The sequence below is a fragment of the Microtus ochrogaster genome, chromosome 7, assembly GCF_000317375.1.
Source record: "Microtus ochrogaster isolate Prairie Vole_2 chromosome 7, MicOch1.0, whole genome shotgun sequence".
NCBI classification, from domain to species: domain Eukaryota; kingdom Metazoa; phylum Chordata; class Mammalia; order Rodentia; family Cricetidae; genus Microtus; species Microtus ochrogaster.
Window position 1 is genome coordinate 65160185 of NC_022014.1, and position 14751 is coordinate 65174935.

The 14751-nt window shown below is 45.6% G+C and overlaps 2 protein-coding genes across 2 annotated transcripts in view; one reads left to right on the forward strand and one right to left on the reverse strand.

Annotated features, from left to right (window-relative positions):
• The window catches only part of Scpep1 (serine carboxypeptidase 1), a 29908-nt gene extending 24295 nt beyond the window's left edge, over window positions 1-5613 (reverse strand). The window contains exons 1-2 of the mRNA XM_005350513.2: window positions 5485-5613; window positions 2902-3056 (exon numbers count right to left, since the gene is read on the reverse strand). Of these exons, the coding sequence (XP_005350570.1) occupies window positions 2902-3056; window positions 5485-5563 (234 nt within the window). The 5' untranslated portion in view covers window positions 5564-5613. The remainder of the gene's footprint in view (window positions 1-2901; window positions 3057-5484) is intronic.
• An 8821-nt stretch (window positions 5614-14434) lies between these two features.
• Window positions 14435-14751, forward strand: part of Coil (coilin) — a 12805-nt gene continuing 12488 nt past the window's right edge. The window contains exon 1 of the mRNA XM_005350515.2: window positions 14435-14688. Within this exon, the coding sequence (XP_005350572.1) occupies window positions 14435-14688 (254 nt within the window). The remainder of the gene's footprint in view (window positions 14689-14751) is intronic.

The following is a 14751-nucleotide window of genomic DNA, read 5'->3' on the forward strand; positions in this document are numbered from 1 at the left end:
GTGTGTGTGTGTGTGTGTGTGTGTGTGTGTGTGTGTGTGTGAGAGAGAGAGAGAGAGAGAGAGAGAGAGAGAGAGGAACCACACCTGCACGATGAGTCACGTGGCCACTTAGAATCACAACTTCAGAAGTGGTGTGGCTCCAAAATAAACACACAGGCCACTAGTGAAATGCGTGCCCTTGAATGGCGGCCGGAGAGACTTATCAGTGTGGGCAGGACAAAAGCCGAAGTTGGCAGCAAACATGACTGAAAATGTCGGGATCTGGGCCATTGGAAGAAATTTCCATTTTCCATTTCTGCTCCCTTTTCCAATAGCTAGGAGAAACTGTCTGGAAGATTCCACTGTGCGTGCATATGTGTGTGTGTGCGCGCACATAAGGGGAAGCCAGAGGTTACCACTGAGTGTCTGCCTCAGTCGCTCTCTACCTTACATTTTAAGACAGGGTCTCTCGCTGAACCTCGAGTTGATGAGTTCTGCTAGCCGGGCTGGCCAGTGGGCTCCAGGGATCCTCCTGCCGCCACTTCCGCAGCACTAGCCCCACTGACTCAGGTTGTACTTGAGTGATGGGTATCTAAATTCAAATTCTCATGAGCCATAGCTGAAGTCCCTGCTATTTGAATAAAAATAATTATAATAACAATAAATAATCACAAAATCTCCCCCCAGAAACTCTGGAAACAGCTGATCTATACAGCTGAGACTCGGGGTGACACGGGTCCCCTGAAATATGATAAATGCATCAGTGATGAACTGAAATGCTTAAATGACTTGAAACATAGCTTACTATCCCCGAAATAGCTTACTATCCTCTGACCTCAATTCTCAAAGAACGTCACTGCCCCAGGATGCTACCTCATGAGCCCTCGCAAGGCTGCTAACTAGATTTTTTTCATCTAAATTAACTGTTTCCTCCTCAAACATATTTTATTTTTCTTCCTTAGGCCTCTGGGGAAGCAGAGAAGAGAAGAAGAGCAGACTGGTGTCTTCAGCCATTACCCTTCATATAGCATCTCAGCTGGAGGATTAACCCAACCAAAGCCACACAGGGCACCCTCCCAAGCCAGGCAGACACTCGGGGCAGACAGCACAAAGAAAGCTCCTGGTCACGCAAAACAGCACAAAGAAAGCTCCGTGGTCCTGCAAAACGCTGCCTTGCAATTCCGGTTTTGATTTCATGCTGTGTTCTGTAGTGCTGGGGACAGAACCCAGGGCCTTCTTCAGGGAAGGCAAACTTGGAACCACTGGAACCGGTTGCTTTAAACCGGTTGCTGGAAAAACAGAAAGTGCCCTGGAGTAGCTGGGGACAAAGAGGCAGCCGAGCACCTAGGGCTCAGCGGCCGCTCAGCCCTGGTCTCAGCACTTCTCCTTTTTCCTCTGCTGATTAACAAAGATTCTCAAAACCACTGAAATCCCCACCCCCACTAAGAAAACTAAAATCCAGAGAAGGGAAATGCTTTCCCTGTGGCTAAAAGTGGAAGGAGGGCGCTGAAAACCCAGGCGTCCCCACCAGCAGGCCCAGGCTGCTCTTCCGGGAAGCTGGGCCACACAATCAAAACCAGCTGCCAGACCCGAGGCACGTGGATTCCACTCCTGAACATCTTCAGCTGTGCTACCAGGCAAGCCATATTTCCAGTCCTCCACAGAGGCTGTAAAGATCCTACAGCGAAACTGGTGATCTTCACTTCATCGCGACCTGAAGTCTTCAGTGACCTGCCTTGGGGCAAGGCCTCAGTTCCGGCAGGCATTGGAGAAGGAAGCCTCACCCATATCCCACAGAGGTGAGTACCAGGGTGCCCTAATTATAGGTGAGCCGTCCAGAACTTCAAGGTACCTCAGCCCCTCCCAAGAGATGAGTCTTCCGGGTGGGCGAGGCCACCATAGGGGAACATAAGAATGCCACAGCGTCTCTGCCTATCCCTAAACAGTTCACAGGTTTCTGCCTTCAGCCCTAGAGGGTTAAAATACAAACACACCACGGAGAAAAAGGGTGTGATCTCACATTCATGCTAAGGCACAAAAACTGGTGTGTAATATTTAGGAAAAAAAAAATATATATATATATATATACACACAAACATGCAATAATAATTAATGAAAAGGCCTGGTGGTGGTGGCTCATGCCTTTAATGCCAGCACTCAGGAGGCAGAGGCAGGTGGATCTCTGTGAGTTCAAGGCCAGCCTGGTCTACAGAGTAAGTTCCAGGATAGGTTCCAAAGCAACACAGAGAAACCCTGTATGGAAAAAAAAAAACAAAAGAAAAAAAAACACAAAAAAAAACAATGAATGAGAAGAGAAGCCATGAATTTCAAAGAGAGCATGGATGGGCTAGAGGGAGGAGAGGAAAGGGAGAAATGTTGTAATTATATTATAATCTCAAAGTTAAAAAAAAAGATGGCTTCTCTGGGTACAAGAAGTTGGGGCCCAAGACTGTGTAAAGAGGGAGAAGTGAGCAGGATTGGGATACCTCAGCCTTCGGTTCAGAACTTTTCAGACACCTCTGTCTGTCGAAAGCCAAGTGTATCATTGGCAGCTTTCAGTAAGGGCCCTTGAAACTGTCTGGACTCAATATAAAACGTCCCTGGAAAGTAAGGAACTGGAGTGCACACCCATAACTTCAGCACTTGGGAGGCAGAGGCATGAGGATTGCCAAGAGTTTGAGGCCACACTAGGCTACAGAGCAAGATCCTGTCTTCAAAATGAATGAATGAATGAATGAAATTAAGACCAGTAAACAGGGTCTCCCTTTGACACACCCTTGCTTCAAGCTGTCTCAGTGGCACGTGAGGAGCCCCGGGGACTGGCTGGACCAAACTGAGCCCAGGCTTGCAAGATGGATGCTCGTAAGAACCAAGTAGAGAGGTATAAGGGGGCCTGACTTGAAGGCAAAGAAGTTACTTTACCTGAAGCCACATGACCAGGGGCAGTTCTGAAAAGTTCTTGCAAGGGTTGGTAGCATAATAGAGCCACCAGAACATGTGGGCATCTTTTCGGACGGTCACATAATCCCATGCTTCCTTGCCTTCTTGTGCGGGCCAGTCGATGGCAGCTCCTGAAACTGAAGCTCAGTGTCATTTCCTGAGGAATATCTAATGCCCGCATGAGTTTCAAGCCTTGTAGAGATGGTCATCCAGGCTAGAGATGATCTTGTATGCTTTAGGTCATTCACCTACTCAGTATATATGCCGATAAGGAAAAACAAAGACAAAAGGAAGAAAGGGAGGGAGGGAGGGGGGAAAGGAAGAAGGAGGAAAGGAAGGAAGGAAGGAAGGAAGGAAGGAAGGAAGGAAGGAAGGAAGGAAGGAAGGAGGCATGCATGCTTGCTTGTGTACCCTTTAATCCCAGCACTCTAGAGGCAGAGGCAGGTAGATCTCTGTGCGTTAGAGGCCAGATTGGTCTATGAAGTGAGTTCCAGGTCAGCCAGGGCTACAAAGTGAAACCCAAGCTCAAAAACACACAAATAAACAAACCCACAGACCTCAGCTATGGAAAAGAGAAACTCAACACTTTTCTCTTGGGCAACACAGTGAGACCATTTGTAAAAGAAGTCTGAGAGTGAAGCTCAGTTGTGGAACGCTGGCGTGACTTGTACCAGGCCCTGGGTTCAGTTCCCAGCCAAGGGGGGGTGGTGGTGGATGAGGTGGGGGTGGGGCAAATAGGGATGTGAGATGGAGGGAAGAATCCCTGCTTGGCTTCTGCTTTTCGCTGCCTTCTCCTTCCTGCTTTCAAGCCTCTTCAGCAAGTAAAAGAACAAAAAGTGGGCCCAGCAGGAAGAGATAGAGGTGGGTGAAAAGATGCTGCTGTCTTATGGCCAGGCTTATAATCTTATCCCTGGGGAGATGGAAGACAGGAGGGTCAGGAGTCCATGTCCTGCCTAAGCACATGCTGAGTTTGAGGCCAACTGGAGAAACAAGAAATCTTAACACACACACACACATAAACATATACACGTACACGTGTACATGCCAGAAAACAACTAAGGAGTCAAAAAAAAAAAAGAGGCTGAAAAATGACAGGTGTGGCTGTGTTTATAAAATATCATGAAATTACAGTTTCCTTGAAAATGACCGATACGGCCAAAGACACTGGCATCTACCCCTGGCATTTCTCTCTCTTCCCTGGCAGTGACTACTGTTGAATATAAGGGGGTTGGGGAAGGAACACCTTCCCTTTCCCAAGCATAAACTGCAGGGCTAAGTGAGTCCCCGTTCTCCATAAGAGAAACGCAGACCTGCTAGGCAGCTTCCTAACAGCAAGGGGCCAGTTTGGGACCAATTAGAATTCTCAGTTCTTGATTCAGACTAGGAAATATTTTTCTTGCAGTAAGACTGAAAAATCAGGGAGTGGTAAGATGGCTCAGGGGTAAAAGACAGTTGCCACCAAGCCTGGAAACCTTAGTTCAATCCCCGGGAGCCAAACAGTAGGGGAACTGATTTACCCAAGTTATCTTTTGACTGCGTGTACACAAGCATGCACGCGCGCACGCGCACACACACACACACACACACACACACACACAATGTGGCACATGCAAACCCCTTCCACACTCACAAAACAAATTTAAAAAAAATGCAAAATAAATAAGTAAATAAATAAAGGCTGGAAAGCTGGCTCAGCTGGTAAGAGCACTGTCTGCTTTTCCAGAGGACCAGGGTTCGAGTCCCAGCAGCCACATGGCAGCTCACAACCTTCTGTAACTTCAATTCCAATGGATCCAATGCCTTCTTCTAACCCCCAAGGGCACCAGGTATATACATAGTAAAACAAACATACATACAGGCAAAACAAAAATAAAAAATGATTTTGCCAGGAGTGGTGGTGCTCGCCTTTAATCCCTGCACTCAGGAGGCAGAAGCAGGCAGATCTCTGTTGAGTTCAAAGCCAGCCTGGTCTACAGATCTAGTTCTAGGACAGCCAGGGCTACAGAGAGAAACCCTGGTTCGGGAAAATAAGTAAATAAAGTGAAAGTCCACTTCCAAATCATTCCGCAAAACACAAATTTGCATTTGGCCCAAAACAGGCCAGTGGAGTCTGCTGATATTTTGTCTGTTCTAACCCAGCAGAGGGGGCAAGCATTGTTTCAAAGCAACACCTCACGCATAGTAGGATTTGCAGGGGTCTCTTTGGCCTCTGATCTCAGTTCAATCAAATGACCCTACAAGTCACTAGGCAGTCAACCGAGCAGAAACGGGAGGTGGCCTTTAGACCTTAAAGTCTCACTCATCAGCAGTTTCCTGAAACCTTACGTTTTTGTACAACCACCTCTACCTCCGCGTAGAGGAAGCACCCAGAACCAGGAAAGGGCAGAAAAGGAACTTTGAACTAAGACATAAATAAAACTTAGAAGATTCAAAAGCGATATAAATTAATGCAAGGGAAGAACGGGGGGGGGAGGGGGGAATGTGTTTTTTAAAAAAGATCACGAATTCAGTAACAAATTCGAGAAGGAGGCACCCACCACTGGTCCGCCTTTCTCGGGAACCTACCTGCGCCGAGGCCCAGTAGGAGCGACAGCAGCAGCAGCCGCCACAGTCGGACAGGATAGACTCGACACCCTAGCCCCATGGTGAACACAGCGCAGCAGCAGCATCAGCAACAGGCTGAACCCAGCCGGACAGCGCGTGACGGCGGTAGGTGGGGCCTGGGCGGAGTCAGGGCGGGGCCTAAGGGGCCTGAGGCTCCCAGTGTTCAGCGCGCCCTCTGCCGGTCAGACCCACCCAGGACCTCCCGCCAGGGCGTTCAGATGGTTCTGCCAAGTTAGGTCATCCTTTGCTGCGTTAATGTAACATTTGATTTGGGTTACAAAGTAGGGAAGGATTGAGAAACTACAGCTGGATAACTACCATCCTCCCTGACCTGCCCGTGTTTGTCTTCTCCAAAAAAAGGACTAGTATTTCATTTTGTAAGACTTGTTTTTATTACTTTATGTGTGTGCGTGTGAGTGCAAGGGTGTATGTCACATGTGTGCAGTTATGCAAAAGAAGGAGTGGGTTCCCTGAAGCTGGAGTTACTGGTGGCTATGAGAGGCTCAGCATGGACACTGGGAACTGAATTTGGGTCCTCTGGAAAAGCAACAGATGCTCTTAACCATTGGGCCATCTCTTTAGTCCCAGGCCTAGCATTTTTAAAACTCCATTTGGCTCCAATCATATTAACTGAGATGAAGCACGAACCAGCAGGTCATTTAAGACTACATTCCATTTGCAGAAATATGTTTTTAAAAACATCATTCTGGAGCGATGGTTCTGAGGTTAAGAGCATTCGCTGTTCTTCTGGAGGACGTGTTTGATTCCCAGCACCTACATGTGGCTCACAACCATCCCTAAATCCACATCTCAGATTCCAGGGGACCTGGCACCTTCTTCCTTAGTCACACATTTTCACGTACAAGCATGCTGGCAAAACACTCATATAGATAAAATACAATGAGTCTAAAAATTATTCTTAAATAGCATGTATCATGAATATATTAGAAATTCACAAAAATAGATCATATACAACCATTTACCCATAAGTTTTTGGTTATATCTTTTGGGGGGAGATTTTGAGGCAGGGTTTCTCTGTAGCTTCAGAGCCTGTCCTGGAACTTGCTCTTATAGACCAGGCTGGCCTTGAACTCACAGAGATCTACCTGTCTCCTAAGTGCTGGGATTAAAGGCATGCATTACCACTGCCAGACTAAGTTTTGGTTATATCTTCTTAAAAACAAAAAAAAATTTTTATTTTTCTCTCTTGATAACATGTGACCAACATAATACATCTGAAAAAAATTAAGCCTCCATTCAAGGCGGAGGCAGATTGTAAATATGATTGACAAAGGTCACAACAGGAAAGTATCAGAGATGAAATATTCTAGAGATCATTGTTTGCAAGGAAACCCACAAAGACCAGAGTGGTATCTGGGGCTCCTCCCTTCCTCTGTGGTTTTCCAAATGGCTATCTTACTGAACCTTTCCAAACAACATGCTTTTTAACTGGTTGCTTTATTCCAAGCGACACTTCAAGCTGTCGTGTGTAGGTCACAGGTAACCCGAAAGATGTGTGATGATGTGCCGTTGGCCATGCCACAGAAGCAGCGAGTTGCAATTGAAGGGCATCCTCTGATGGACCAATCCAGCTTAGGAAAGGCCACAGAACTACAGACCCCGGAATGTCTTTTGTTTTTGCCGTGTCTTTACATGTTGGCTGCAGCTCTCTTTCTCTGGTGTCTAGCATGGTGTGAGTGGATGTGGGGAGATCTCCGCTTATCTCTTGGAAACATCCCGTTCTACTGGGCATTTTTACCTGTGGTTTGTCAAGACGATGATCCCTCCCTAAGCTGAACTGTTTGATTTGATAACAATACTGATTGCTTACACAGAGTTTTGATGAATAAAAATAAATACGAGATTATGTTTCGCAGCCAGGGTCTGAGTCTCACCTAAGGAGCTGCATGGGTTGTAGCTCAAGTTAATGGCTAACAGTTGAGTCCCTGAAGCTCAACTAGTTTAAATTCTTTTAACCTTACTGTTGGGAGATACGTTCACAGGTCTTGGAGTACATCACAGCTAAAACAAAGCTTTGGAAAATAACAAAATTAGACTAAGATGTTTTAGTTAAGTAACTTTGAGGTGAAAAGCCCAATAACAAAGTTAAAACAAAAGCACATAGCTGAGCTGGTCGGTGGTGGGCATGTCTTTAGTCCCAGCGCTTGAGAGGCAGAGGCAGGTGGACCTCAGTGAGTTCGAGGCCAGCCTGGTCTACAAAGCAAGCTCAAGCTCAGGATAGCCAGGTCTATTACACAGAGAAACCCTGTCCAAAAAAAAAGGTCAGGGAACAAGAACAAAGCAGCCCAATTATTACAATTATTACTGGCTGACACACTCTCCTTGCTAGGTTTGGTTGATGACCAAAGGTGATGATTCATTCCTAATACCCATTTCTGCCCTCAATCTCCTTATACAAAAAAACAACCCTATTAGTGAATGGAATGCACCCGAAAGACTTAAAGTAATGTTGACTGATTCTTTGTCACATGTAAAAGTTTAGGCTTGTGATTCCTTTAGAATTCCTTATAAGACTACTTTTCAATATAAGTGATAAAGTAATTGGCCCTTTCTTTGTAACTGCAAATTGCAGCCTGCCGGTAAAAGACCTGACAAGAACTCCTTGCTTGCCCACACAGTTAATCTATAACAAGTTGCTTGGGTATGAATGTATGTGGGATTTTAGGATAATATGTTTTTACCTGTAATACATAAAATGTTTAGTCATGTGAGGGAGAGGAAAAAACATGTTTTTACCTTTAATCATTCACTTGAAAAACGGAATGCAACTGTTTTGATTCTTGTATTATCTGGATGATTCTGTTGGGGTATAAAATCTGTGGGGAAAAAAACATGAGAGAGAGAGAATAGCGAGAGAAAATAAAGAAGGAAATCATCAAGAGAGTTTGCGAGTGCCTTTTCCCCTAACTCCCCTCAGATGGAAAAGCCAAAGCTCTGTGCTGCTGGAGGCTCGCCCCCCCCCCCCCAGACAGTGGCAATGATGGGCTGCTAGATGCACAGCTGGGTTTGGAGCCCTGTTTTCAATTTCAGCATCTAAATTTAAATTGCTGGGGCTGGAGAAGTGGCTCAGTGGTTAAGAGCACTGGCTGCTCTTCCAGAGGTCCTGAGTTCAAATCCCAGCCACCACATGGTGGCTTGCAACTGTCTGTAATGAGGTCTGATAACCCTTCTGACCTGCAGGCAGAACACTGTATGTATGATAAATAAATTGCTGTAGATGTGATAACAGGAATGGTAATTTACCTTTAAATGTAGGTACATCCAAATACAGTAAACTAGTTAAACTAGTAAACTAGGGCCCCGAGATGAATGAGTTCTCTGCGGCCTATCTGCACACAGCAGCTGGAGTGAAACAGAGCAAGGTGCTTCTGCCACCCGCCAGCAGTGACAAGGAATCTGCCCTCCTTCTGCCTCATGTGGATGTACACTCATCTACTCTGTTCAGTCCTGGTTGATGGCGCTTACTTTGCCTTTAGTTTTTTATTAAGTTGACAGCCTGGGGGATACTTCTTAGTGGTAGAGTGCTTGCCCAGTGTGCACAAGGCCCTGTGTTCAATCTCTAGCATTGCAAAACTAGCAACTGTTGTTGCCAAAATCATTGCACAGGAGTCTGTGCACATAGCCTAACACCTATGATTCGAGGTAGGCTAGACGCCTAGAACTGCTAGGTCAAAGAGCACATGCACCAATCCATAATTTAGACAGATGTTGCCAAGTACTGCATGACAGTGTCCTGCAGAATGTCTGGCAGATTCTTCTATGAAGCAGGAACCCTAAAGGACTGTCTCACCTTTAGGCAAGTTCAGCAGTTGTTTTTCCGTGGATCCTGCATGTCCAGTTCATACAGCATAACATCAAGCAGTCCAGGCAAGAGCAGTTTCTTGCCCAAATGGCTAGCAAACTCCATTAGGAGCCTCTTTGATGCCCATCTTCCTCTTGAAGTAATAGGTGCTGCCAGGAGCAGATGTGTCTTATTGTCATGAAGAGTTCTGAGTTCTTAAAACATTTTAGATGTTGTAGGGAGGGCTGCTTGTTTGTTTCCTGGCAGCCCAGCAGCTCAGACCAGAAATAACCACACAGAAACTATATTATTTAAAACACTGTTTAGTCCATTAGCTCTAACTTCTTATTGGCTAACTCCTACATCTTAATTTAACCAATTTCTAGTAATCTGTGTATTGCCATGTGGCTGTGGCTTACCAGGTAAAGTTCTGGCATTTGTCTCTGGTGGGGCTACATGGCTTCTCCTTGACTCTATCTTCTTTCTCCAAGCATTCAGCTTAATTTTCCCTGCCTACCCATAGACCCTGTGCAGGCCTAAGACAGTTTATTAACCAATCATATTCACAGCATAGAGAGGGGAATCCCACATCATAAATATAACAAAGTTGACCTTAAATTTGTATCAATAAACCAAGATCCATATCAGTGCAAAATATTCATCTCTATATCATATTCCCCTTTAAATGTAAACAAACATTTATAAACACTATTTGGGGATTTGGGCTTAGTTCTCTCTAAACTGCTTCCTGGTTTTTGTTGGGCAAAGTAATTTTAGGGGTTCATGGAGACCTTTCAGGGGGTGTTGGTCCATCAAAACACATTAGTCTGGAAGGAATTGACAGGTTCTCATCTTCTATGGAAACAAATGCAGAACTTCTTTTCCAAAGCAACACAGCCTTAGACCCAAATTAAGTCAAGATACCTTTAAAGTATATATGCTGGTTTAGCTTAGCAGCCCATACAATGAAATGTCTCTCTGTACTTAGCTCATTCACAGTCAAAAAATTGAAAGAAAACTCAATAATATATATATTCTAGACTCTGTGTATATTCCAGCTTTACATTGCTTATTTTTCTTTACTTCTTTACTCTATGACTGTCTGTATTTTCTTACTGTCTCTTTAAAGACTTTATTTATTTAAACTATTTGCTTCTTTTATAACTCTCTATACTCTTTTTTCCTCTTTCTCCCAAGCTTACATACAGTTTTTAAAGACACGGTGTTCAGAAGTTTATTTCTGTCTGAATCTGTCTTTATTGCATTTCCATAATCAGTAATCTGTAATCAAAATCTGTAATTTTGACCAGGAACACTTTTAAAATGGTAAGCAGCTTGGTTGCAGCGGCCCTGAATGCTGGCCCTGCCTCTCTTAGACTTTCTTTTTTTTTTTTTTAATATTTATTTAGTATACAGTATTCTGTCTGCTTGTATGCCTGCAGGCCAGAAGAGGGCGCCAGATCTCATTACAGATGGTTGTGAGCCACCATGTGGTCGCTGGGAATTGAACTCAGGACCTTTGGAAGAGCAGGCAATGCTCTTAACCACTGAGCCATCTCTCCAGCCCCTCTCTTAGATTTTCAATATGGCAGAGGTAGCTCACTACCGGCTCTGGGACTGCTGGGTGGGAGCCGTCCTCACCACCACAACTCTGGGTGGCACCGTGCAATATATAAACCCCTTTAATCTGAGTAAAAGCGAAATCTGCCTTACAATGCACTGTGCAGCCTGGAAGTATCTCTGTGTATGGTGGTGGAATCCACCATATGCTCTTGCCTGTGCACTCCTAGCAGATCCGATCCCACTGCCTTCCCAGGTGGGGAGCGCTGAGCAGCCAGCATTGTCTCAGCTACTTTCCTCCTGACTCCCAGTGGGCACAAAAGCACCCAAGACCCAAAGCGGGTGATGGGCATCATCTCCAAACCTTTGAGCTCCACTCTGTAGCTGGAGGCTGTTTATTCATTTCCCAGTCACTCAGACCCAAAATAAGCACACAGAAACTGTTTTAATGTAAACACTGCTTGGCCTATTAGCTCACACTTCTTATTGGCTAGCTCTTATATCTTAAATTAACCCATTTCTATTAATCTTTGTATCACCACATGGTTGTGGTCTACCAGTAAGGTTCTGTCCAGTGTCCAGCGTCTGTCTCCTGCAGTGGCTACATGGCTTTTCTCTGTCTCTGCCTACTCTCTCCTCCTCTATCTGCTTGGAATTCCTACCTTGCCCCATTCTGAGCTGCATAAGCCGAAAGCAGCTTCTTTATCAACCAATGATATTTACAGCATACAGAGGGGAATCCCATATCAGTGGTGGGATGGGGTCAGGTGAAAAGGGCTAGCCATAGCCTTAAAGAATGTGGATGAAGATACCTCCACCTCCAAGAGTATCAGAAAAATGCTGGACACTCCGTGGTCACTTCCTCAGACTCAGGAAAATGTTTACACCGACCAGAGGAGAAACTTACCCAGTTGCTGCTGGTGGATGGGGTGCTGAGTGACTGGTGAGCTGGAAGGTGAGTCTGTTGCCAGTGGACTGGAAATGAGGGCTAGGGTTCCCTTGCATCTCAGATCATGATGGGCAGCACAGGCACCAGGAGAACCCATTCCACTCAGGACATCAAATGTTATCATTGCATGATGAAAATGTTTCCTGGCATTCGGGAGCCAAGGAAAACCGGTGAAGTCATTGTAACTGTTGCAGCTTACAGGTCTGCTCCAGGAAATGGGTTCCTCAATGCAAATGTTAGCAACTCTACTCTGTTGGGGAAGGGTTTCCCCAGGAAAGATGTAACAGCTCTGCTCCTCTAGGGAAAAGTTTCACCAGCAGAAGTGTAGAAGTGTTATAGTTTTGCTCTGTTCTCACGAAAGTTGTCACAGCTGGACTCAGTTCCAGTGAAAGTGCCACCACACAACCAACCTCACACGAGAGATTTATTGGGAAGGAAGAATCCAGGAGGGTGGTTGCCTCTAGGGTGAGAAGCAGCAACAAACTGAACAGAATGCAGCGATTATACAGGGTTTCTTATGTGGGGGTGGGGCAGGGCGAAGCTTTCCAGGGCGGCTTGGGATTGGTGAGCTTTTGTGGCCTGACTCTGGGACAAGCTCAGAGATTGGTGGGATTTCAAGTCCTTGGTCAAGTCAGGGTCAGGTTTTTTTGGGGAGGAGGTAATAGAGTTTATTTAGTGGGTTATGAAGGGGGAGAGAGAAAGCTTCCTTGGCCCTTTTTCCCCCCACACCCTTTCCCTTTTCCCTTGTCCCCTTCCCCTTCATCCTCCTCTATCTCCTCTACCACCCCATCCTTGCCCGTTCTAACACAGACCTCCCCTTTTCCTGTTAAAAGTTACACTTGCAACGTCATTTGCTGCTGTTTTTCTGCCTGAGTCAGAGGGCAGTTGTTTTAACTTTTCTTTCCTGCTTAATAAAGTATCTCTCTGTGAAACAGGTGTTTGTATGTAGTTTGTGCTTAATCTGGGGTCTGGGAGGGTGCTCCACTGTGGGGGCGGGGGGGGGCCTACGGGAGTCATTTCACTTTCTCTGTTTAATTATTGTGTTACTAACGTATGCTAGTTGTTCGAATGGTTTCTCAAGACAGGCTTTCCCTGTGTAGCCCTGGCTGTCCTGGAACTCGCTTTGTAGACCAGGCTGGTCTGGAACGCATAGAGATCTGCCTGCCTCTGCTGCCTGAGTGCTGGGATTAAAGGCACGTGCCACCATGCCCCACTTCGTTTTATTTTATTTTGATTAGCTGTGCACCACTAACAACGGTGATGGGAATGTAGTTGGGTGAGAAGACATTTTCCTCGCATGTATAATTCAACTCTTCGGTTTTGACCCCAACATCAAAAGAAAGTAATTGTGATTTAATCGAAAGTAATGGTAATTTAATCCGGAAGACCTACAGGATTAGAATCATAAGAAAACTTTTGTTTTCCAGTGTTGATTGACTGCCACGTCCCAACCATTCACTGATTTAGTGAACTTGGGGTGGCGTTGCTTAACTTCTCTGAACATTAAATTTAAAAAAAAATATATATATATATTAGGGCTGGAGAGGTGGCTCAGAGGTTAGAGGTCCTGAGTTCAATTCCCAGCAACCACATGGTGGCTCACAACCATCTTTAATGAGATCTGATGCCCTCTACTGGCCTATAGGATATATGTAGGCAGAATACTGTACACATAATAAATAAATAAATCTTTTTTTTTTTTTTTTAAAAAAGCAAGCCTGAATTCACATTACGAACAAGGAAATTGTGAGGCCAGTAACAACAACAAAAAATTTTTAATTTCTTTATTAAACCTCACTCTTATAATTTCTTCTAAAGTAATAGAGTACCTAGTCCACAAGTACTGTTTCAAATGATGGATTTGTAGGGTTAGGACACACTTTTTTTTTTTAAATCTCCCAGATAGGTTAAGAGGTCATAATTTTTACCTTTGTGGTGAGGCTGGAGCCCAGGGCTACATGCATTTTAGAGGAAATTAGAGGAAATGACTCTATCAGCTGTGCTGTGTTGCCAGCAAAAGGTTACTGGTTTTTGTTGTTTATAGAGAACAAGCCTTGATTTTAATTATTTTTAAAAACTTTGTATTTATTTAATTTTCTGATTCCTTACTTCTGCCTTCAACACTTTCACGATTTTTCTGCCTCAAGATAAGGAAAGCACACTTGATCTGGTCACAGACACAGCACACACGGAACCCGTGAGGCCCCAAGGACTTTGTTTTTGTTTTAGACACTCCTTTGAGAACTTTGGGTCTCACCGGACAAACCCCTAGAATTAGGCCTGGACAAACACATGTGGATTTTGGTGCTTTTCTGACCTTTTGTGTATAAAGATAAAAATTGGGTCAGGCTGCTTACTATTTTTACAGGTTTTTTTTTTTTTTTTTTTTCCATACACAAACCGATATCTTAGGAGACATGGTGGCAGAAGGTTGGATATATTCAGACCTGGGAAAGAATGGAGTAGCTAGAGCTCACTACGGGACCCTGAAGTACACACTCGCGCCATTAGGCGGCGCGCGCCACCGACCTCCGGGGCGGACGAGCCGGCCTGAGCACGCCTCTCGGTAGCCCTGTGGAACCTCTCGGCTTCCGTTGAGCATGAGCAAGATGGCAGCCTCCGAGACGGTTAGGCTACGGCTTCAGTTTGACTATCCGCCGCCGGCCACGCCGCACTGCACGGTCTTCTGGCTTCTGGTGGACCTGAACAGATGCCGAGTTGTCACGGATCTCATCAGTCTTATCCGCCAGCGCTTCGGCTTCAGTTCTGGGGCGTTCCTGGGCCTCTACCTGGACGGGGGGCTGTTGCCCCCCGCCGAGAGCGCGCGCCTGGTGAGAGACAACGACTGCCTCAGGTGTGCGGGCGCGCGCGGCGCGGGCGCGGGCGCGGGCGCGGCGAAGTGGAATGAGAGCGTGGC